Source organism: Camelina sativa, chromosome 16 (assembly GCF_030686135.1).
Source record: "Camelina sativa cultivar CO46 ecotype springtype chromosome 16, ASM3068613v1".
Lineage (NCBI taxonomy): Eukaryota > Viridiplantae > Streptophyta > Magnoliopsida > Brassicales > Brassicaceae > Camelina > Camelina sativa.
The window spans coordinates 10871554-10894954 of record NC_141895.1 but is presented as its reverse complement, the minus strand read 5'-3'; the positions used below and the strand labels follow the sequence as shown (position 1 = coordinate 10894954).

Sequence of the window (23401 nt, the reverse complement as noted above, 5' to 3'; positions counted from 1 at the left end):
AACAGGCTAAAACCGAGAAAACATTGATTCTAAGCAGTAAACAGCATTGGTACTGTTTCTAGGGTCAGAATGTTTGACATTCCAATGCATTTGACTAATTGTAAGATTTCGGGATGAATTTGGAGTGTTTAGACAACACTTAAACACGTTTTATCCCAAAAGAGGCTTAAATCAAGAAAACAGGCTAAAACCGAGAGAAAACATTTATTTGAAGCAGTAAACAGCTATGTTACTCTTTCTAGGGTCAAAATATGTAACAACCCAATGTATTTGACTAATTATAAGAGTTCAGGTTTAATTTAGTGTGTTTAGACACCACGTTTACCCATTTTGTCCCGAAACAAGATAAAACCGAGAAAACAATCATTTGAAGCAGTAAACAGCTTTGTTACTTTTTCTAGGGTCAGAATGTGTGACAATCCAATGCATTTGACTAATTGTAAGAGTTTGGGATAAATTTGGAGTGTTTAGACAACACTTTTACCCATTTTGTCCCGAAACAGGCTAGAACCAAGAAAACAGGCTAAAACCGAGAAAAAACATTGATTCCAAGCAGTAAACAGCTATGTTACTCTTTCTAGGGTCCAAATATGTTACAATCCAATGTATTTGACTACTTATAAGAGTTCAGGTTTTATTTGGAGTGTTTAGACACCACTTTTACCCATTTTGTCCCGAAACAAGCTAAAACCGAGAAAACATTCATTTGAAGCAGTAAACAGCTTTGTTACTGTTTCTAGGGTCAGAATGTGTGGCAATCCAATGCATTTGACTAGTTGTAAGAGTTTGGGATGAATTTGGAGTGTTTAGACAACACTTTTACCCATTTTGTCCCGAAACAGGCTAAAACCAAGAAAACAGGCTAAAACCGAGAGAAAACATTGATTCCAAGCAGTAAACAGCTATGTTACTCTTTCTAGGGTCAAAATATGTAACAATCCAATGCATTTTACTAATTATAAGAGTTCGGTTTGAATTTTGAGTGCTTAAATATCACTTTTACCCATTTTGTCCCCAACCAGGCTAAAACCAAGAAAACATTGATTCTAAGCAGTAAACAGCTTTGTTACTGTTTCTAGGGTCAAAATGTTTGACATTCCAATGCATTTGACTAATTGTAAGAGTTCGGGATGAATTTGGAGTGTTTAGACAACAGTTAAACCTATCTTATCCCAAAACAGGCTTAAACCAAGAAAACAGCCTAAAACCGAGAGAAAACATTGATTCCAAGCAGTAAACAGCTATGTTACTCTTTCTAGGGTCAAAATATGAAGCAATCCTATGCATTTTACTAATTATATGAGTTCGGTTTGAATTTTGAGTGTTTAAATACCACTTTTACCCATTTTGTCCCGAACCAGGCTAAAACCAAGAAAACATTGATTCTAAGCAGTAAACATCGTTGTTACTGTTTCTAGGGTCAGAATGTGTGACATTCCAATGCATTAGACGAATTGTAAGATTTCAGGATGAATTTGTAGTGTTTAGACAACACTTAAACCCGTTTTATCCCAAAACAGGCTTAAATCGAGAAAACAGGCTAAAACCTAGAGAAAACATTGATTTGAAGCCGTAAACAGCTATGATACTGTTTCTAGGGTCAGAATGTGTGACAATCCAATGCATTTTACTAATTGTAAGAGTTTAGGATGAATTTGGAGTGTTTAGACAACACTTTTACCCATTAAACAGCATTGGTACTGTTTCTAGGGTCAGAATGTTTGACATTCCAATGCATTTGACTAATTGTAAGATTTCGGGATCAATTTGGAGTGTTTAGACAACACTTAAACCCGTTTTATCCCAAAAGAGGCTTAAATCAAGAAAACAGGCTAAAACCGAGAGAAAACATTTATTTGAAGCAGTAAACAGCTATGTTACTCTTTCTAGGGTCAAAATATGTAACAACCCAATGTATTTGACTAATTATAAGAGTTCAGGTTTAATTTAGTGTGTTTAGACAGCACGTTTACCCATTTTGTCCCGAAACAAGATAAAACCGAGAAAACATTCATTTGAAGCAGTAAACAGCTTTGTTACTTTTTCTAGGGTCATAATGTGTGAGAATCCAATGCATTTTACTAATTATAAGAGTTCGGTTTGAATTTTGAGTGTTTAAATATCACTTTTACCCATTTTGTCCCGAACCAGGCTAAAACCAAGAAAACATTGATTCTAAGCAGTAAACAGCTTTGTTACTGTTTCTAGGGTCAAAATGTTTGACATTCCAATGCATTTGACTAATTGTAAGATTTCGGGATGAATTTGGAGTGTTTAGACAACACTTAAACCCGTTTTATCCCAAAAGAGGCTTAAATCTAGAAAACAGGCTAATACCGAGAAAACATTCATTTGTAGCAGTAAAAAGCTATGATACTCTTTCTACAGTCAGAATGTGTCCAATGCATTTGACTAATTGTGAGAGTTTAGGGATGAATTTGGAGTGTTTAGACAACCCTTTTACCCATTTTGTCACAAAACAAGCTAAAACCGAGAAAACATTGATTCTAAGCAGTAAACAGCGTTGCTACTGTTTCTAGGGTCAGAATGTTTGACATTCCAATGCATTTGACTAATTGTAAGATTTCGGGATGAATTTGGAGTGTTTAGACAACACTTAAACCCGTTTTATCCCAAAAGAGGCTTAAATCAAGAAAACAGGCTAATACCGAGAAAACATTCATTTGTAGCAGTAAAAAGCTATGATACTCTTTCTACAGTCAGAATGTGTCCAATGCATTTGACTAATTGTGAGAGTTTAGGGATGAATTTGGAGTGTTTAGACAACCCTTTTACCCATTTTGTCACAAAACAAGCTAAAACCGAGAAAACATTGATTCTAAGCAGTAAACAGCGTTGCTACTGTTTCTAGGGTCAGAATGTTTGACATTCCAATGCATTTGACTAATTGTAAGATTTCGGGATGAATTTGGAGTGTTTAGACAACACTTAAACCCGTTTTATCCTAAAACAGGCTTAAATCAAGAAAACAGGCTAAAACCGAGAGAAAACATTTATTTGAAGCAGTAAACAGCTATATTTCTCTTTCTAGGGTCAAAATATGTAACAATCCAATGTATTTGACTACTTATAAGAGTTCAGGTTTAATTTGGAGTGTTTAGACACCACGTTTACCCATTTTGTCCCGAAACAAGCTAAAACCGAGAAAACATTCATTTGAAGCAGTAAACAGCTTTGTTACTGTTTCTAGGGTCAGAATGTGTGACAATCCAATGCATTTGACTAGTTGTAAGAGTTTGGGATGAATTTGGAGTGTTTAGACAACACTTTTACCCATTTTGTCCCGAAACAGGCTAAAACCAAGAAAACAGGCTAAACCGAGAGAAAACATTGATTCCAAGCAGTAAACAGTTATGTTACTCTTTCTAGCGTCAAAATATGTAACAATCCAATGCATTTTACTAATTATAAGAGTTCGGTTTGAATTTTCAGTGTTTAAATATCACTTTTACCCATTTTGTCCCGAACCAGGCTAAAACCGAGAAAACATTGATTCTAAGCAGTAAACAGCATTGGTACTGTTTCTAGGGTCATAATGTTTGACATTCCAATGTATTTGACTAATTGTAAGATTTCGGGATGAATTTGGAGTGTTTAGACAACACTTAAACCCGTTTTATCCCAAAAGAGGCTTAAATCAAGAAAACAGGCTAAAACCGAGAGAAAACATTTATTTGAAGCAGTAAACAGCTATGTTTCTCTTTCTGTAAGTTTGAGAGTAGAGTAATCAAGAGATTATGGAAGAGAGTGAAATCGTGTAAAGAGTGAGGAGAGTGAACGATTGAGAGAGAGAGTGTTGGAGAAAGAGAATAAACTCTTTTCTTACTTCTATTAGTATGATACTTACAAACTATTTAAAGACATATACAAATAGGATATTCTCTTAGGATCCTATGCACACTAATATGAGGAGAAAGCGACATCTCCTTATTCTAACATGTGATCTCCTCTTCTCTCTTACAACTTGCTCCAACGGCTACAAAGGAAGGATCGAGATGAATGACGACCGTTGGAGGATCTCTTTGGTGGATTGGGCTCATGAAGACTTCTATTTGAGGATGGCCCGTTGGTTGGTCGTACGGACGTCCGTACGGTCGTACGGACAAGTGTGTGTGCCGGTTCATACTCCCCCTCAAGCTTGACTTGGGGAACTAGTCAAGCTTGACAACATAGGCACCCACCTCATTAAAAACCTTAGTATAGAAAAAAAAAAACCTCTTGGGAAAACTATACTTAAGGGAAAAAGAGTGTAGGCGCCAAAACAAAGCAAGTCATGGCCGAGTGAGGTTTAGGAGGCCAAGCTTAGGATGGATGTATTCACACACTTGGGGGCTCGCAGCTTTAGTCAGGACGTCTGCAAGTTGTTCTTTGCTTTCGGTATGGCAAGGTAAGACAACTCCAAGCTTGATTTGTTCTCGGACCTTATGGCAATCCACTTCAATGTGCTTGGTCCGCTCATGGAACACTGAATTGGTTGCTATATGAATGGCTGCTTCGTTATCACAGTGCATGGTGATCGGCTTTGTTGATTCTATTCCAAGATCCTTGAGTAACATCTTCAGCCACATTAGCTCCGTCGTTAGCTTCCTCATAGCTCTATACTCGGATTCGGCACTTGAGAGTGAGACGACCTTTTGCTTCTTGCTCTTCCATGTGACCAGGTTCCCTCCAAGGAACGTGCAATAGCCTGTGGTTGAGCGTCGGTCCCCACGATCTCCGGCATAGTCAGCGTCGCAGTAGCCTACCAACTCAGTGCTCTTGTTGCGTCCCATCCATATGCCTTGGCCGGGTGAGCCCTTGATGTACTTGAGGATCCGTGTCAGCATGTTCCAATGGTGCACGGTGGGGTTCTTCATATGCTGGCTTACCTGGTTCACGGCAAAGCAAATGTCAGGCCGTGTGATAGTCAAATAAATGAGCTTACCGACTAGCCGCCGGTAGAGGCTAACGTCCTCGAATGAAGCGGTGTCAAGCTCCCCCTGTCCTCCATCCTTGTAATTCTCTTCTAGGGGCGTTGTTACTGCCTTAGCTCCTAGTTTTCCTGTTTCACTCAATAAGTCTAGTGCATACTTTCTTTGAGACAACAATAACCCTTCATTTGATCTATAAACTTCTATCCCAAGAAAGTATTTCAACTCTCCAAGATCTTTAATATCAAAAACTGATTTCAAGAATGTTTTAGAGTCTTGAATACCTACCGAGTCACTTCCAGTGATGATGATATCATCAACATACACTAGAATGACTACTATACCTTTGGCGCTTGGTAAGGTGAACAAGGTGTGGTCAGCTTCGGATTTGCGAAAGCCTTTGTCAAGGAGTGTGGTGCTAAGCTTGTGATACCACGCCCTTGGTGACTGCTTCAAGCCATAGATAGCTTTGTTGAGTTTCAAGACCTTTCCCGGACCAATAGTATCCTCCAAACCTGGTGGTGGTCGCATATACACTTCATCCTCCAGTTCTCCTTGCAAGAAGGCGTTCTTCACGTCCATTTGCCAAAGTTCCCAGTCGAGGTTGGTGGCGAGAGAGAGTACAACTCGAACCGTGTGAAGCTTAGCCACCGGAGCAAACGTATCAAGATAGTCCTCCCCATACGTTTGCGTGAACCCTCGTGCGACTAGGCGGGCTTTGTGGCGTTCAATCTCCCCATTGCTCTTATATTTGATTGTGAAGATATACCGAGAGGTGACAGCCTTCTTGCCCTTGGGTAAGTCAGCCTCGTCCCATGTATGATTTTGCACCATGGCCGTATTCTCGGCATCCACTGCATCTCTCCATACTTTGTGCTGCTTAGCCTCATCATAGGTCTTGGGGATCCAATCCTCATCAATATGGCCAAGAAACACTTGATGTTCTATCGGAAAATGAGCCAAGGTGCACACGGCCTGAATCGGATGAGCAACGGCCATGTTGTTGTAGTACACACGGGTGTTCTTCCAATGACTAGGAGGATACCTAATACGTTGGCTGCGCCGAAGAGGAACTATAGCCCCAGCTTCGGAGTTGGCTCGTCCTGGAGTAATGATCTCCTCAAGCTGTTCAGCCGTCTCCTCGGTTGTTTCGGCCGTGTTGTCCGCGAGTGACTCGGTTGCTTCCTCATGCTGCTCAGTATGGTCATCGGCATGTGTAGCAGGCTCAGGCTCAGTAAATGGCTCAGGTTGCTCTGGTGATGCTGGTCTGGCTGACTCGGTAGTGATCCGATCGTTTTCAAAACCTAGTCGCTCAAGGATTACTCGGAGGTTGCGCGTCCGATCAGATGGTGAATCAGAGAGGTTACGGAGCTCATCCCAATTCTTCTCATCGTAAAAACCTTGTGTCTCCATGAACTTGACATCACGAGATACTAGAACCCTCCTTGTTGTAGGTTCATAGCACTTATACCCCTTTTGTGTGGTAGAGTAGCCAAGAAACATAGCCTTTGTACTCTTTGCATCAAGCTTGTCTCTTAGCTCACCTGGTCGCAACACATAGCACACACAACCAAACACTCGTAAGTGATCAAATGTAGGTTTGTCATTCGTTAATACCTCAAATGGAGACACATCCTTTAGGATCTTTGTTGGTGTGCGGTTAATAAGATAACAAGCGGCTAGCACAGCATCTCCCCAAAACCTCTTTGGAACCCTTGTGTGAAACATCATAGACCTTGCTACTTCCATGAGATGCCTATTCTTTCTCTCAGCCACTCCATTTTGTTGTGGTGTGTAAGGACAGCTAGTTTGATGAAGAATTCCATGTTTGGCTAGATATTGCTTAAAGGCATGGCTTGTGTACTCTCCACCATTATCTGATCTCAAAATTTTAATCTTGGCATGAAAGTGGTTAGTGACATAATTTTGAAAATTAGTAAAGGCCTCAAGGACTCTATCCTTAGAGGGAAGTAAAGTTATCCAAGTATATTTTGATTTTTCATCAATAAAAGTCACAAAATACTTTTGATTATCTCTAGATAAGCAAGGAGATGTCCAAACATCAGAATGAATTAAATCAAAACATTTTTCATAAATAGTAATAGATTTAGGAAAAACAGCCTTGCAATGTTTACCAAGAATACAAGCCTCACACTCATCATTTTGAAAAGAAACATTAGGAAATATTAAAGATAAAGCTCTTGTGTGAGGGTGTCCTAGCCTAGCATGTAAAATAGAATCACTAGGTTTCATAATAACCGAATTAAAACAAGATACATTAGAAGATAAGTTCAAGTCCTCAAGCACATAGAGGTCATCCTTGGATCCTCCTTGACCAAGAACCTTACTTGTCTCAATATCCTGAAAATGAACATTGTTAGGACCAAATATAGCATAACAATTTAAATCAGTAGTGGCTCTCTTAACTGATAGCAAGTTAGAAGTAAAGTTTGGCATATAAAATGCCTTAGTCTCCTTATCAAATAGTTTCAAGTTTCCAATGCCTTTAACTGGTACTTTCTCACCATTTGCTATTATCACATTACCATTAGCAGGTTTAATATCACTAATTAGCCTAGAATCACTAATCATGTGATGGGATGCACCAGAATCAACTATGAGGGGTTTAATTTTGTTTGAGGCAAGAAACGCCTTACCGGTGGCCTCTTTGATGGCTTTGATGAGCGCATCAAGGTCGGACCGCCTTACCAGCTCGGACGATGCTGCAGCAAGAGCAGTTCCACTGGTCACTTGTTGAGGTTGCTCAGAGATTGATGACTCCCCCATGGCTACTGCTTGATGAGCTCTCGGTGGTCCTCCGCGGTTTGGTCGTCCACCTCGGATGGTACCCGGCGGTGGTGCTAGATGAGGGTGTAGAATCCAGCAGCGGCTCTTGAAGTGACCAAGCTTCTTACAATGCTCACAAAATGGCGGGTTGTTCTTGTCCTCCGGCTTGTAGTAGCCCTTGTTTGCTGATGCCGTCTCAGCTTTGTTAGCGGTCACAAGTTCTCCCTTGCCGCCAAACAATCCCATGGAGCCATGCTCCTTTTGAATTTGGTTACAGACATCATCAAGGCTAGGGAGCTTGTCCGACCGTAGAATATGCTTGATAAGGTCATTGTAGGAGGGGTTCAAGGTCAAGAGAAGGCCGAACACCTTATCTTGTTCACGCCTCTCATTCAGAATGGCCGGATCTATAGTCGCCGGCCGGAGCATCTCTAGTTCAGCCCAAAGGGACCTAAACTTCCCAAAGTGCTTGGTGAACTCCATGTCTTCTTGGTTGAGGTTGTTGATGGCCCTCTTAATCTCAAAAATTCGGTTTACATTTGTAACATTCCCAAAAACATTCTTGAGAGTGTCCCACAAGTCTTTTGCTGTCTCGCAATAAGAGTAAGCTTCAAGTATGGGTGCATCTAGGGAGTTTTGAATGATAGCTAGGACTCCCTGATCTTCTTGAAACCACTTGTTCTTCTCATCGACAAGATCCTTGCCGTCTTTGGTGGTCTCGCCACTAGGAGCTTCGCTCGTCTCAACATGGGACCAAAGTCCTCGGCCGCATAGGGCTGTCTTTGTGGTTCTAGCCCACAGTAAGTAATTCTCTCCCTTGAGAGTAACTGGAACAATGAGAGTTTTGGTAGTTTCCATGGAAAAAGATGAAGAGACCGTTGGTTAAAGCTATTGTCCAACGGTTAAAGAAAGAAGATTCAAGAACAAGAAATTTCAAGAACAAGAAAGAGAATGCGGAAGGGAGTGATGGAGATTTGAGGCAAGAACAGAATCAAATCTGCTCTGATACCATGTAAGTTTGAGAGTAGAGTAATCAAGAGATTATGGAAGAGAGTGAAATCGTGTAAAGAGTGAGGAGAGTGAACGATTGAGAGAGAGAGTGTTGGAGAAAGAGAATAAACTCTTTTCTTACTTCTATTAGTATGATACTTACAAACTATTTAAAGACATATACAAATAGGATATTCTCTTAGGATCCTATGCACACTAATATGAGGAGAAAGCGACATCTCCTTATTCTAACATGTGATCTCCTCTTCTCTCTTACAACTTGCTCCAACGGCTACAAAGGAAGGATCGAGATGAATGACGACCGTTGGAGGATCTCTTTGGTGGATTGGGCTCATGAAGACTTCTATTTGAGGATGGCCCGTTGGTTGGTCGTACGGACGTCCGTACGGTCGTACGGACAAGTGTGTGTGCCGGTTCATACTTTCTAGGGTCAAAATATGTAACAACCCAATGTATTTGACTAATTATAAGAGTTCAGGTTTAATTTAGTGTGTTTAGACACCACGTTTACCCTTTTTGTCCCGAAACAAGATAAAACCGAGAAAACATCCATTTGAAGCAGTAAACAGCTTTTAATTTTTCTAGGGTCAGAATGTGTGACAATCCAATGCATTTGACTAATTGTAAGAGTTTGGGATGAATTTGGAGTGTTTAGACAACACTTTTACCCATTTTGTCCCGAAACAGGCTAGAACCAAGAAAACAGGCTAAAACCGAGAAAAAACATTGATTCCAAGCAGTAAACAGCTATGTTACTCTTTCTAGGGTCCAAATATGTTACAATCCAATGTATTTGACTACTTATAAGAGTTCAGGTTTAATTTGGAGTGTTTAGACACCACTTTTACCCATTTTGTCCCCAAACAAGCTAAAACCGAGAAAACATTCATTTGAAGCAGTAAACAGCTATGTTACTCTTTCTACGGTCAGAATGTGTCCAATGCATTTGACTAATTGTGAGAGTTTAGGGATGAATTTGGAGTGTTTAGACAACCCTTTTACCCATTTTGTCACAAAACAAGCTAAAACCGAGAAAACATTGATTCTAAGCAGTAAACAGCGTTGCTACTGTTTCTAGGGTCATAATGTTTGACATTCCAATGCATTTGACTAATTGTAAGATTTCGGGATAAATTTGGAGTGTTTAGACAACACTTAAACTGTTTTATCCTAAAACAGGCTTAAATCAAGAAAACAGGCTAAAACCGAGAGAAAACATTGATTTGAAGCAGTAAACAGCTATATTACTCTTTCTAGAGTCAAAATATGTAACAATCCAATGTATTTGACTACTTATAAGAGTTCAGGTTTAATTTGGAGTGTTTAGACACCACGTTTACCCATTTTGTCCCGAAACAAGCTAAAACCGAGAAAACATTCATTTGAAGCAGTAAACAGCTTTGTTACTGTTTCTAGGGTCAGAATGTGTGACAATCCAATGCATTTGACTAGTTGTAAGAGTTTGGGATGAATTTGGAGTGTTTAGACAACACTTTTACCCATTTTGTCCCGAAACAGGCTAAAACCAAGAAAACAGGCTAAACCGAGAGAAAACATTGATTCCAAGCAGTAAACAGCTATGTTACTCTTTCTAGGGTCAAAATATGTAACAATCCAATGCATTTTACTAATTATAAGAGTTCGGTTTGAATTTTGAGTGTTTAAATATCACTTTTACCCATTTTGTCCCGAACCAGGCTAAAACCAAGAAAACATTGATTCTAAGCAGTAAACAGCTTTGTTACTGTTTCTAGGGTCAAAATGTTTGACATTCCAATGCATTTGACTAATTGTAAGAGTTCGGGATGAATTTGGAGTGTTTAGACAACAGTTAAACCTATCTTATCCCAAAACAGGCTTAAACCAAGAAAACAGGCTAAAACCGAGAGAAAACATTGATTCCAAGCAGTAAACAGCTATGTTACTCTTTATAGGGTCAAAATATGTAACAATCCAATGCATTTTACTAATTATAAGAGTTCGGTTTGAATTTTGAGTGTTTAAATACCACTTTTACCCATTTTGTCCCGAACCAGGCTAAAACCGAGAAAACATTGATTCTAAGCAGTAAACATCGTTGTTACTGTTTCTAGGGTCAGAATGTGTGACATTCCAATGCATTAGACGAATTGTAAGATTTCAGGATGAATTTGTAGTGTTTAGATAACACTTAAACCCGTTTTATCCCAAAACAGGCTTAAATCGAGAAAACAAGCTAAAACCGAGAAAACATTCATTTGTAGCAGTAAAAAGCTATGATACTCTTTCTACAGTCAGAATGTGTCCAATGCATTTGACTAATTGTGAGAGTTTAGGGATGAATTTGGAGTGTTTAGACAACCCTTTTACCCATTTTGTCACAAAACAAGCTAAAACCGAGAAAACATTGATTCTAAGCAGTAAACAGCGTTGCTACTGTTTCTAGGGTCAGAATGTTTGACATTCCAATGCATTTGACTAATTGTAAGATTTCGGGATGAATTTGGAGTGTTTAGACAACACTTAAACCCGTTTTATCCTAAAACAGGCTTAAATCAAGAAAACAGGCTAAAACCGAGAGAAAACATTTATTTGAAGCAGTAAACAGCTATATTTCTCTTTCTAGGGTCAAAATATGTAACAATCCAATGTATTTGACTACTTATAAGAGTTCAGGTTTAATTTGGAGTGTTTAGACACCACGTTTACCCATTTTGTCCCGAAACAAGCTAAAACCGAGAAAACATTCATTTGAAGCAGTAAACAGCTTTGTTACTGTTTCTAGGGTCAGAATGTGTGACAATCCAATGCATTTGACTAGTTGTAAGAGTTTGGGATGAATTTGGAGTGTTTAGACAACACTTTTACCCATTTTGTCCCGAAACAGGCTAAAACCAAGAAAACAGGCTAAACCGAGAGAAAACATTGATTCCAAGCAGTAAACAGTTATGTTACTCTTTCTAGGGTCAAAATATGTAACAATCCAATGCATTTTACTAATTATAAGAGTTCGGTTTGAATTTTCAGTGTTTAAATATCACTTTTACCCATTTTGTCCCGAACCAGGCTAAAACCGAGAAAACATTGATTCTAAGCAGTAAACAGCATTGCTACTGTTTCTAGGGTCAGAATGTTTGACATTCCAATGTATTTGACTAATTGTAAGATTTCGGGATGAATTTGGAGTGTTTAGACAACACTTAAACCCGTTTTATCCCAAAAGAGGCTTAAATCAAGAAAACAGGCTAAAACCGAGAGAAAACATTTATTTGAAGCAGTAAACAGCTATGTTTCTCTTTCTAGGGTCAAAATATGTAACAACCCAATGTATTTGACTAATTATAAGAGTTCAGGTTTAATTTAGTGTGTTTAGACACCATGTTTACCCATTTTGTCCCGAAACAAGATAAAACCGAGAAAACATTCATTTGAAGCAGTAAACAGCTTTGTTACTGTTTCTAGGGTCAGAATGTGTGACAATCCAATGCATTTGACTAGTTGTAAGAGTTTGGGATGAATTTGGAGTGTTTAGACAACACTTTTACCCATTTTGTCCCGAAACAGGCTAAAACCAAGAAAACAGGCTAAAACCGAGAGAAAAGATTGATTCCAAGCAGTAAACAGCTATGTTACTCTTTCTAGGGTCAAAATATGTAACAATCCAATGCATTTTACTAATTATAAGAGTTCGGTTTGAATTTTGAGTGTTTAAATATCACTTTTACCCATTTTGTCCCGAACCAGGCTAAAACCAAGAAAACATTGATTCTAAGCAGTAAACAGCTCTGTTACTGTTTCTAGGGTAAAAATGTTTGACATTCCAATGCATTTGACTGATTGTAAGAGTTCGGGATGAATTTGGAGTGTTTAGACAACAGTTAAACCTATCTTATCCCAAAACAGGCTTAAACCAAGAAAACAGGCTAAAACCGAGAGAAAACATTGATTCCAAGCAGTAAACAGCTATGTTACTCTTTCTAGGGTCAAATATGTAACAATACAATGCATTTTACTAATTATAAGAGTTCGGTTTGAATTTTGAGTGTTTAAATACCACTTTTACCCATTTTGTCCCGAACCAGGCTAAAACCGAGAAAACATTGATTCTAAGCAGTAAACATCGTTGTTACTGTTTCTAGGGTCAGAATATGTGACATTCCAATGCATTTGACGAATTGTAAGATTTCAGGATGAATTTGTAGTGTTTAGACAACACTTAAACCTGTTTTATCCCAAAAGAGGCTTAAATCGAGAAAACAGGCTAAAACCTAGAGAAAACATTGATTTGAAGCAGTAACCAGCTATGATACTGTTTCTAGGGTCAGAATGTGTGACAATCCAATGCATTTGACTAATTGTAAGAGTTTAGGATGAATTTGGAGTGTTTAGACAACACTTTTACCCATTTTGTCCCGAAACAGGCTAAAACCGAGAAAACATTGATTCTAAGCAGTAAACAGCGTTGCTACTGTTTCTAGGGTCAGAATGTTTGACATTCCAATGCATTTGACTAATTGTAAGATTTCGGGATGAATTTGGAGTGTTTAGACAACACTTAAACCCGTTTTATCCCAAAAGAGGCTTAAATCAAGAAAACAGGCTAAAACCGAGAGAAAACATTTATTTGAAGCAGTAAACAGCTATGTTACTCTTTCTAGGGTCAAAATATGTAACAACCCAATGTATTTGACTAATTATAAGAGTTCAGGTTTAATTTAGTGTGTTTAGACACCACGTTTACCCTTTTTGTCCCGAAACAAGATAAAACCGAGAAAACATTCATTTGAAGCAGTAAACAGCTTTTAATTTTTCTAGGGTCAGAATGTGTGACAATCCAATGCATTTGACTAATTGTAAGAGTTTGGGATGAATTTGGAGTGTTTAGACAACACTTTTACCCATTTTGTCCCGAAACAGGCTAGAACCAAGAAAACAGGCTAAAACCGAGAAAAAACATTGATTCCAACCAGTAAACAGCTATGTTACTCTTTCTAGGGTCCAAATATGTTACAATCCAATGTATTTGACTACTTATAAGAGTTCAGGTTTAATTTGGAGTGTTTAGACACCACTTTTACCCATTTTGTCCCCAAACAAGCTAAACCGAGAAAACATTCATTTGAAGCAGTAAACAGCTATGTTACTCTTTCTACGGTCAGAATGTGTCCAATGCATTTGACTAATTGTGAGAGTTTAGGGATGAATTTGGAGTGTTTAGACAACCCTTTTACCCATTTTGTCACAAAACAAGCTAAAACCGAGAAAACATTGATTCTAAGCAGTAAACAGCGTTGCTACTGTTTCTAGGGTCAGAATGTTTGACATTCCAATGCATTTGACTAATTGTAAGATTTCAGGATGAATTTGGAGTGTTTAGACAACACTTAAACCCGTTTTATCCTAAAACAGGCTTAAATCAAGAAAACAGGCTAAAACCGAGAGAAAACATTGATTTGAAGCAGTAAACAGCTATATTACTCTTTCTAGGGTCAAAATATGTAACAATCCAATGTATTTGACTACTTATAAGAGTTCAGGTTTAATTTGGAGTGTTTAGACCCCACGTTTACCCATTTTGTCCCGAAACAAGCTAAAACCGAGAAAACATTCATTTGAAGCAGTAAACAGCTTTGTTACTGTTTCTAGGGTCAGAATGTGTGACAATCCAATGCATTTGACTAGTTGTAAGAGTTTGGGATGAATTTGGAGTGTTTAGACAACACTTTTACCCATTTTGTCCGGAAACAGGCTAAAACCAAGAAAACAGGCTAAAACCGAGAGAAAACATTGATTCCAAGCAGTAAACAGCTATGTTACTCTTTCTAGGGTCAAAATATGTAACAATCCAATGCATTTTACTAATTATAAGAGTTCGGTTTGAATTTTGAGTGTTTAAATATCACTTCTACCCATTTTGTCCCGAACCAGGCTAAAACCAAGAAAACATTGATTCTAAGCAGTAAACAGCTTTGTTACTGTTTCTAGGGTCAAAATGTTTGACATTCCAATGCATTTGACTAATTGTAAGAGTTCGGGATGAATTTGGAGTGTTTAGACAACACTTAAACCTATCTTATCCCAAAACAGGCTTAAACCAAGAAAACAGGCTAAAACCGAGAGAAAACATTGATTCCAAGCAGTAAACAGCTATGTTACTCTTTCTAGGGTCAAAATATGTAACAATCCAATGCATTTTACTAATTATAAGAGTTCGGTTTGAATTTTGAGTGTTTAAATACCACTTTTACCCATTTTGTCCCGAACCAGGCTAAAACCGAGAAAACATTGATTCTAAGCAGTAAACATCGTTGTTACTGTTTCTAGGGTCAGAATGTGTGACATTCCAATGCATTTGACGAATTGTAAGATTTCAGGATGAATTTGTAGTGTTTAGACAACACTTAAACCCGTTTCATCCCAAAACAGGCTTAAATCGAGAAAACAGGCTAAAACCTAGAGAAAACATTGATTTGAAGCAGTAAACAGCTATGATACTGTTTCTAGGGTCAGAATGTGTGACAATCCAATGCATTTGACTAATTGTAAGAGTTTAGGATGAATTTGGAGTGTTTAGACAACACTTTTACCCATTTTGTCCCGAAACAGGCGAAAACCGAGAAAACATAGATTCTAAGCAGTAAACAGCATTGGTACTGTTTCTAGGGTCAGAATGTTTGACATTCCAATGCATTTGACTAATTGTAAGATTTCGGGATGAATTTGGAGTGTTTAGACAACACTTAAACCCGTTTTATCCCAAAAGAGGCTTAAATCAAGAAAACAGGCTAAAACCGAGAGAAAACATTTATTTGAAGCAGTAAACAGCTATATTTCTCTTTCTAGGGTCAAAATATGTAACAATCCAATGTATTTGACTACTTATAAGAGTTCAGGTTTAATTTGGAGTGTTTAGACACCACGTTTACCCATTTTGTCCCGAAACAAGATAAAACCGAGAAAACATTCATTTGAAGCAGTAAACAGCTTTGTTACTTTTTCTAGGGTCAGAATGTGTGACAATCCAATGCATTTGACTAATTGTAAGAGTTTGGGATGAATTTGGAGTGTTTAGACAACACTTTTACCCATTTTGTCCTGAAACAGGCTAAAACCAAGAAAACAGGCTAAAACCGAGAGAAAACATTGATTCCAAGCAGTAAACAGCTATGTTACTCTTTCTAGGGTCCAAATATGTTACAATCCAATGTATTTGACTACTTATAAGAGTTCAGGTTTAATTTGGAGTGTTTAGACACCACTTTTACCCATTTTGTCCCCAAACAAGCTAAAACCGAGAAAACATTCATTTGAAGCAGTAAACAGCTATGTTACTCTTTCTACGGTCAGAATATGTCCAATGCATTTGACTAATTATAAGAGTTTAGGGATGAATTTGGAGTGTTTAAATATCACTTTTACCCATTTTGTCCCGAACCAGGCTAAAACCAAGAAAACATTGATTCTAAGCAGTAAACAGCTTTGTTACTGTTTCTAGGGTCAAAATGTTTGACTTTCCAATGCATTTGACTAATTGTAAGAGTTCGGGATGAATTTGGAGTGTTTAAACAACACTTTTGTTAGGATTTAAGTGATAGAGAGAGTAATGAAGAAGAGAAGTCGGCAATGTGAATAAGAAAAGATATGATTCCATTAGTGTATTTGTTACAATATGGGACTACACGTTTAAATAGGAAGGCCAACTAGGGCGACCTCCTTACCAAAATATAAACAAATGAAAGGGACATTAAGAGAGAGGAGGAAGCGTTCCCAAGCTTGATAGTGACATCTCCTAAGTCAACTTGCTCACATTTGACCGGTTCTCTCTTCTCTCTAACGGCTCTAATGGAAGCTTCTCGATCTCAAGATGGGCTTTGATGGACTTCGTTCCTTTTCCCCTCCTTGTGCCCCAAAGAGGCTCGGCCTTATCACACGACTGTACGGACGTCCGTACGGTACGGACAAGACTTGAATGGTACATGGTCAATACTCCTCCTCAAGCTTAGCCAAGTGAAACGGCTTAGCTTGGAACCCGTTAAGGATCACCTCGTTAAAAACCTTAACTTGAAAAACCGCATGGGACAAAACCAAGTTAAGGAAAAGAGTGTGATATCCCCACGGGTTAGAGGAGTTTCTCATGGGTGTGTGGGATCTACTAGCCCAAGTTTTCTGGAGATATATTCGCAAATCTGAGGACTAGTGGCTTTTGTGAAGATGTCCGCTAACTGATCCTTGCTTGGCGTGTAACAACGCAAAACTACACCTTCCTCGATCTTCTCTCATACCTTATGACAATCTACCTCAATATGTTTGGTTCTTTCATGGAAGACCGAGTTGGTTGCTATGTGTATTGCCGCCTTATTGTCACAATGCATAGTGATTGGTTGCTCAGACTCCACTCGGAGATCTTTGAGGAGACCTTTGAGCCATGTGAGCTCGTTGGTGAGCTTCTTCATAGCTCTATATTCCGACTCAGCTCTTGATTGAGATACAACTTTTTGTTTCTTCGACTTCCATGTTACTAGGTTCCCTCCAACGAACGTGCAATACCCTATCATGGATCTCCTATCAATTGTATCACCTGCATAGTCCGCGTCACAGTAGCCGACAAGTTCCGTGTTGTTGTTCTTTCCCATCCAAATGCCTCGCCCTGGACTACTCTTGAGATAGCATAGAATCCTTTCAAGTGTTTGCCAATCAAAGTTCGTTGGAGCCTTCATGTGTTGACTGACTTGGTTTACTGCATAGCATATGTCCGGCCTCGTGATCGTGAGGTAGATAAGCTTGCCCACCAGCCTCCGGTAGCGTCCTACATCTGCATATGGCTCGTGCGACTTGTTAACCGGAGCACCGGGTGTTGGCTGCTCCCCCTTTCGCTTGACATGATATCCTTCCTCAAGAGGCGTCAACACCGGTTTAGCTCCTATCTTACCTGTCTCATGTAAAAGATCAAGTGTGTACTTTCTTTGAGATAGAAACAGCCCCTCCGGAGAGCGAGAGATTTCTATCCTAAGAAAGTATTTAAGGTCCCCCAAATCTTTAATATCAAAAGTAGAGTTGAGGAGAGCCTTAGTGGCACAAATACCAGCCTTATCATCACCGGTAAGAATGATGTCATCGACATATATAAAGACGACCCGGCCGCCAGTGGTGCGAAGGGTGAACAGCGTGTGATCAGCCTCAGAACGCTTGAAACTGTTGGTGCGAAGTGTAGAACTAAGCTTGTGGTACCAAGCCCGCAGAGATTGCTTAAGGCCGTAGATTGCCTTATGGAGCCGGAGAACTTTACCCAGTGCAACAATGTGTTCTAAACCCGGTGGAGGATGCATGTAGACTACCTCGGTCAGCTCCCCCTGAAGGAAGGCATTCTTGACGTCCATTTGACACAGCTCCCAAGAGAGATTAGTGGCCAGAGACATGACCACTCGGACGGTGTGAAGTTTGGCCGCCGGAGCAAAGGTGTCCGTATAGTCAAGTCCATAGGTTTGAGTAAAGCCGCGTGCCACCAAGCGGGCTTTGTAACGCTCTACTTCGCCTGTGCTAAGATATTTGATAGTGAACACCCACTTGGAGCTGACAGCCTTCTTGCCTTGAGGGAGATCAGCCTCATCCCACGTCTGATTCCGGATCATAGCCTTTGTTTCATCGTCTACCGAATCAAGCCATTCCTTATGTTCCTTAGCTTCCTCATAGGTTTGAGGAACAAAGTGCTCATCCAGCCTACCTAGGAAGGCAGCGTGATCTGAGGAGATAAGGTCAAGCGAACACACAGCCTGAATCGGGTGAGCAACCGCCTGATTGTTGTAGTATACCCTCTTATCTTTCTATGTGGACGGATGGGACCTAATACGGGTGCTTCGCCTAGGTAATAGCTGAATAGGAGGCTCGTCGAATTGATCAGGGAAATCTTCCCTATCCTCTCTACTTGTTAAGTCGTCTTGTGTCGTGGTTGTTGGTTCAATATGAACTGACGGTGGTGGTTGTACTATGGGCGCAGGAACTCGATCCGAAGGTACACTTGCAGTCGGTTCTTCATCCGGTTGGTTCAGTGGAGATGGTGAGGGGGCGATCCTTGTAGTATCCTGCTCGCCAAGAGGATTCGACTTGGTGATCCCCAAATGGTCAAGGAGGAACCTTAAGTTGGCTGCACGGTCAGAGTTGGGCTGAGATAAGTCTTTTAAACTATCCTAGTCTTTCTTATCGTAATAACCGTGTTGTTCAAGGAACTTCACGTCTCTTGAGACCAGTGTGCGGCCGGTGACCGGATCATAGCATTTGTACCCCTTTTGACTTGTTGAGTAGCGATGAACATGCTTCTAGTGCTTTTGGCCTCAAGTTTATTCCTTTGTTCTCCCGGTACTAGAACAAAACCAACACACCCAAACACACGTAAGTGATCAAGAGAAGGTTTAATTTTGTTTAGTACCTCATAAGGTGATATGTCATTCAAGACTTTTGTTGGTGTCCGATTGATCAGGTAACACGCTGTTATGACTGCATCTCCCCAAAATCTCTTAGGCACATTCAAGTGAAACATCATCGATCGAGCCACCTCCATTAAATGCCTATTTTTGCTCTCGGCCACTCCGTTTTGTTGGGGTGTGTATGGGCAACTGGTTTGTTGAAGGATTCCATGCTTAGCTAGGTGTTCTTTAAGTTTGTGGCTTGTCTATTCACCTCCATTATCCGATCTTAGTACCTTTATTTTAGCATTGAATTGGTTAGTAACATAATTCTGAAAATTCACAAAGGCATCATATACTCTATCTTTAGAGGGTAGCAAAGTAAGCCAAGTATATTTGGATTTTTCATCAATAAAAGTCACAAAATACTTGTTATTGTCCCTAGATAGGCAAGGAGATGTCCACACATCAGAATGTACTAAATCAAAGCAATGTTCATAAATAGTACTTGATTTAGGGAAAATAAACTTGCAATGTTTACCAAGAATACAAGACTCACACGTCGAGTTATCAAAAGAGATATTAGGCAACATTAATTCAAATGCACGAGAGTGAGGATGGCCTACTCTAGCATGCCAAACATCACTTAAACTACTAATAAGACTTGAAATAAAAGAAAACGATTTAGGGGAACTTGAAGTTTTCTCTAGGACATAGAGATCTCCTCTAGCATCTCCTTCGCCAAGGACCTTTCCACTTTCAATATCCTGAAACTGCACACTGTTAGGTCCAAAGATAGCATAACAATTCAAATCTGTAGTAGCTTTCTTCACCGATAATAGATTAGATGTAAAAGAAGGCATAAAGAAGGCTTTAGAGCTCTTATCAAATAGTTTTAGTTCTCCTATCCCCTTAACCTGTACTCGGTCCCCATTAGCAATAATAACATTACCTAAAGCCGGTTTTATGTTGTGTATTAGACTAGGATTACTTATCATATGGTGAGAAGCACCCGAGTCTACAACAAGTGATGTACTAGGTTTTGAAGCAAAGAAGGTGGTACCGGAGTCCTTTAGTGCGGCAATGGACTTGATGAGGGCCTCGAGGTCTGACTTTCTCACCAGGTCTCCAAGGGAAGCCGCCATGGCCGTGGCTGCTGTGTCTCCTTGGTTCGCTGCTCCGGTGCCTTGGCCGCTTGGTCCTCCTTGCGATAGATTAGCCTTGAACTTCGCCGGCTTGAGATGTGGGTGAAGAATCCAGCATTTGTCCTTCAAATGGTCCCTCTTTTTACAATGGTCACACACCATTGTTTTCCGGTCCTCATGCTTGTACACTCCCTTGTTAGCCGTAGCTAGGTCCTCCTTTTCGCTAAACAAGCCTAGCGACCCTTGCTCCTTTTGAACTTGAGAACATACATCCTCAAGAGTCGGAAGCTTATCACCACGAAGAATGTGCTTGATAAGATCGTTGAACGCCGGATTCAGGGTGAGAAGAAGGCCAAAGACTTTGTCTTGTTCCTTTCTTTCATTGAGTATGGCCGGATCGATTGTGCTTGGTCGGAGCATCTCTAGTTCGGCCCAAAGGGACCTAAACTTGCCGAAATGCTTTGTGAACTCCAAATCTTCTTGATGAAGACAGTTGATAGCCTTCTTGACTTCAAACACCCTGGTCAAGTTAGTCACGTTCCCATACACGTTCGCGAGTGTCTCCCATAGCTCCTTGGCCGTCTCACAGTAAGAGTATGCTTCAAGGATTGGTGCATCAAGAGAGTTCTGGAGAATGGCAAGCACGATCTGATCCTCTTGGAACCATTCGATTTCCTTCTCGAGTTCAGCCTCCTTGTCTTCTTCCTTTTCTTCTTTACCATCGTTCTTGGTGGCTTTCTTGGGAAGCTGGTCCGTTTCAACGTGGATCCATAGCCCCCGGCCACTCAACGCGGTCTTTGTGGTCCTTTTCCACAATAAATAGTTGGCCCCTTTTAAGACCACCGGAGTAACAATCGGTTTGGTAGTGTCCATGAGCAAGATTCGAGAGAAAAGAGCTAAGAGTGTCGAGTAGAGAGTATAGGCAAGAGTATACTGAGAATATATAAAAGGATTGAAGAGAATAGATTATAAGGAAGTGTAAGATTATGTTTAGAGAATCAAAGATTGAAGAACTGCTATGATACCATGTTAGGATTTAAGTGAAGGAGAGAGTAATGAAGAAGAGAAGTCGGCAATGTGAATAAGAAAAGATATGATTCCATAAGTGTATTTGTTACAATATGGGACTACACGTTTAAATAGGAAGGCCAACTAGGGCGACCTCCTTACGAAAATAGAAACAAATGAAAGGGACATTAAGAGAGAGGAGGAAGCGTTCCCAAGCTTGATAGTGACGTCTCCTAAGTCAACTTGCTCACATGTGACCGGTTCTCTCTTCTCTCTAACGGCTCTAATGGAAGCTTCTCGATCTCAAGATGGGCTTTGATGGACTTCGTTCCTTTTCCTCTCCTTGTGTCCCAAAGAGGCTCGGCCTTATCACACGACTGTACGGACGTCCGTACGGTACGGACAAGACTTGAATGGTACATGGTCAATAACTTTAACCCATTTTGTCCCGAAACAGGCTAAAACCGAGAAAACAGGCTAAAACCGAGAGAAAACATTGATTCCAAGCAGTAAACAGCTATGTTACTCTTTCTAGGGTCAAAATATGTAACATCCAATGCATTTTACTGATTATAAGAGTTCGGTTTGAGTTTTGAGTGTTTAGATACTACTTTTACCCATTTTGTCCCGAAAAAGGCTAAAACCGAGAAAACATTGATTCTAAGCAGTAAACAGCTATGTTACTTTTTCTAGGGTCAAAATATGTAACAATCCAATGCATTCTACTAATTATAAGAGTTCGGTTTGAATTTTGAGTGTTTAAATACCACTTTTACCCATTTTGTACCGAACCAGGCTAAAACCGAGAAAACATTGATTCTAAGCAGTAAACATCGTTGTTACTGTTTCTAGGGTCCGAATGTGTGACATTGCAATGCATTTGACTAATTGTAAGATTTCAGGATGAATTTGTAGTGTTTAGACAACACTTAAACCAGTTTTATCCCAAACCAAGCTTAAATCAAGAAAACAGGCTAAAACCGAGAGAAAACATTGATTTGAAGCAGTAAACAGCTATGTTACTCTTTCTAGGGTCAAAATATGTAACAATCCAATGTATTTGACTACTTATAGGAGTTCAGGTTTAATTTTGAGTGTTTAGACACCACGTTTACCCATTTTGTCCCGAAACAAGCTAAAACCGAGAAAACATTCATTTGAAGCAGTAATCAGCTTTGTTACTGTTTCTAGGGTCAGAATGTGTGACAATCCAATGCATTTGACTAGTTGTAAGATTTTGGGATGAATTTGGAGTGTTTAGACAACACTTTTACCCATTTTGTCCCGAAACAGGCTAAAACCGAGAAAACAGGCTAAAACCGAGAAAAAACATTGATTCCAAGCACTAAACAGTTACGTTACTCTTTCTAGGGTCAAAATATGTAACAATCCAATGTATTTGACTACTTATAAGAGTTCAGGTTTAATTTGGAGTGTTTAGACACCACGTTTACCCATTTTGTCCCGAAACAAGCCAAAACCGAGAAAACATTCATTTGAAGCAGTAAACAGCTATGTTACTCTTTCTACGGTCAGAATGTGTCCAATGCATTTGACTAATTGTGAGAGTTTAGGGATGAATTTGGAGTGTTTAGACAACCCTTTTACCCATTTTGTCCCAAAACAAGCTAAAACCGAGAAAACATTGATTCTAAGCAGTAAACAGCGTTGCTACTGTTTCTAGGGTCAGAATGTTTGACATTCCAATGCATTTGACTAATTGTAAGATTTCGGGATGAATTTGGAGTGTTCAGACAACACTTAAACCCGTTTTATCCCAAAACAAGCTTAAATCAAGAAAACAAGCTAAAACGGAGAGAAAACATTGATTCCAAGCACTAAACAGCTATGTTACTCTTTCTAGGGTCAAAATATGTAACAATCCAATGTATTTGACTACTTATAAGAGTTCAGGTTTAATTTTGAGTGTTTAGACACCACGTTTACCCATTTTGTCCCGAAACAAGCCAAAACCGAGAAAACATTCATTTGAAGCAGTAAACAGCTTTGTTACTGTTTCTAGGGTCAGAATGTGTGACAATCCAATGCATTTGACTAGTTGTAAGAGTTTGGGATGAATTTGGAGTGTTTAGACAACACTTTTACCCATTTTGTCCCGAAACAGGCTAAAACCGAGAAA

At 39.6% G+C, this 23401-nt stretch overlaps 1 protein-coding gene across 1 annotated transcript in view; it reads right to left on the bottom strand.

Annotated features, from left to right (window-relative positions):
- Positions 1 to 16688: 16688 nt before the first annotated feature.
- The window catches only part of LOC147925431 (uncharacterized), a 105833-nt gene continuing 99120 nt past the window's right edge, over positions 16689 to 23401 (bottom strand). The window contains exons 3-9 of the mRNA XM_087492625.1: positions 20172 to 21186; positions 19803 to 20060; positions 19132 to 19199; positions 18987 to 19064; positions 18556 to 18868; positions 17074 to 18447; positions 16689 to 16768 (exon numbers count right to left, since the gene is read on the bottom strand). Of these exons, the coding sequence (XP_087348751.1) occupies positions 16689 to 16768; positions 17074 to 18447; positions 18556 to 18868; positions 18987 to 19064; positions 19132 to 19199; positions 19803 to 20060; positions 20172 to 21186 (3186 nt within the window). The remainder of the gene's footprint in view (positions 16769 to 17073; positions 18448 to 18555; positions 18869 to 18986; positions 19065 to 19131; positions 19200 to 19802; positions 20061 to 20171; positions 21187 to 23401) is intronic.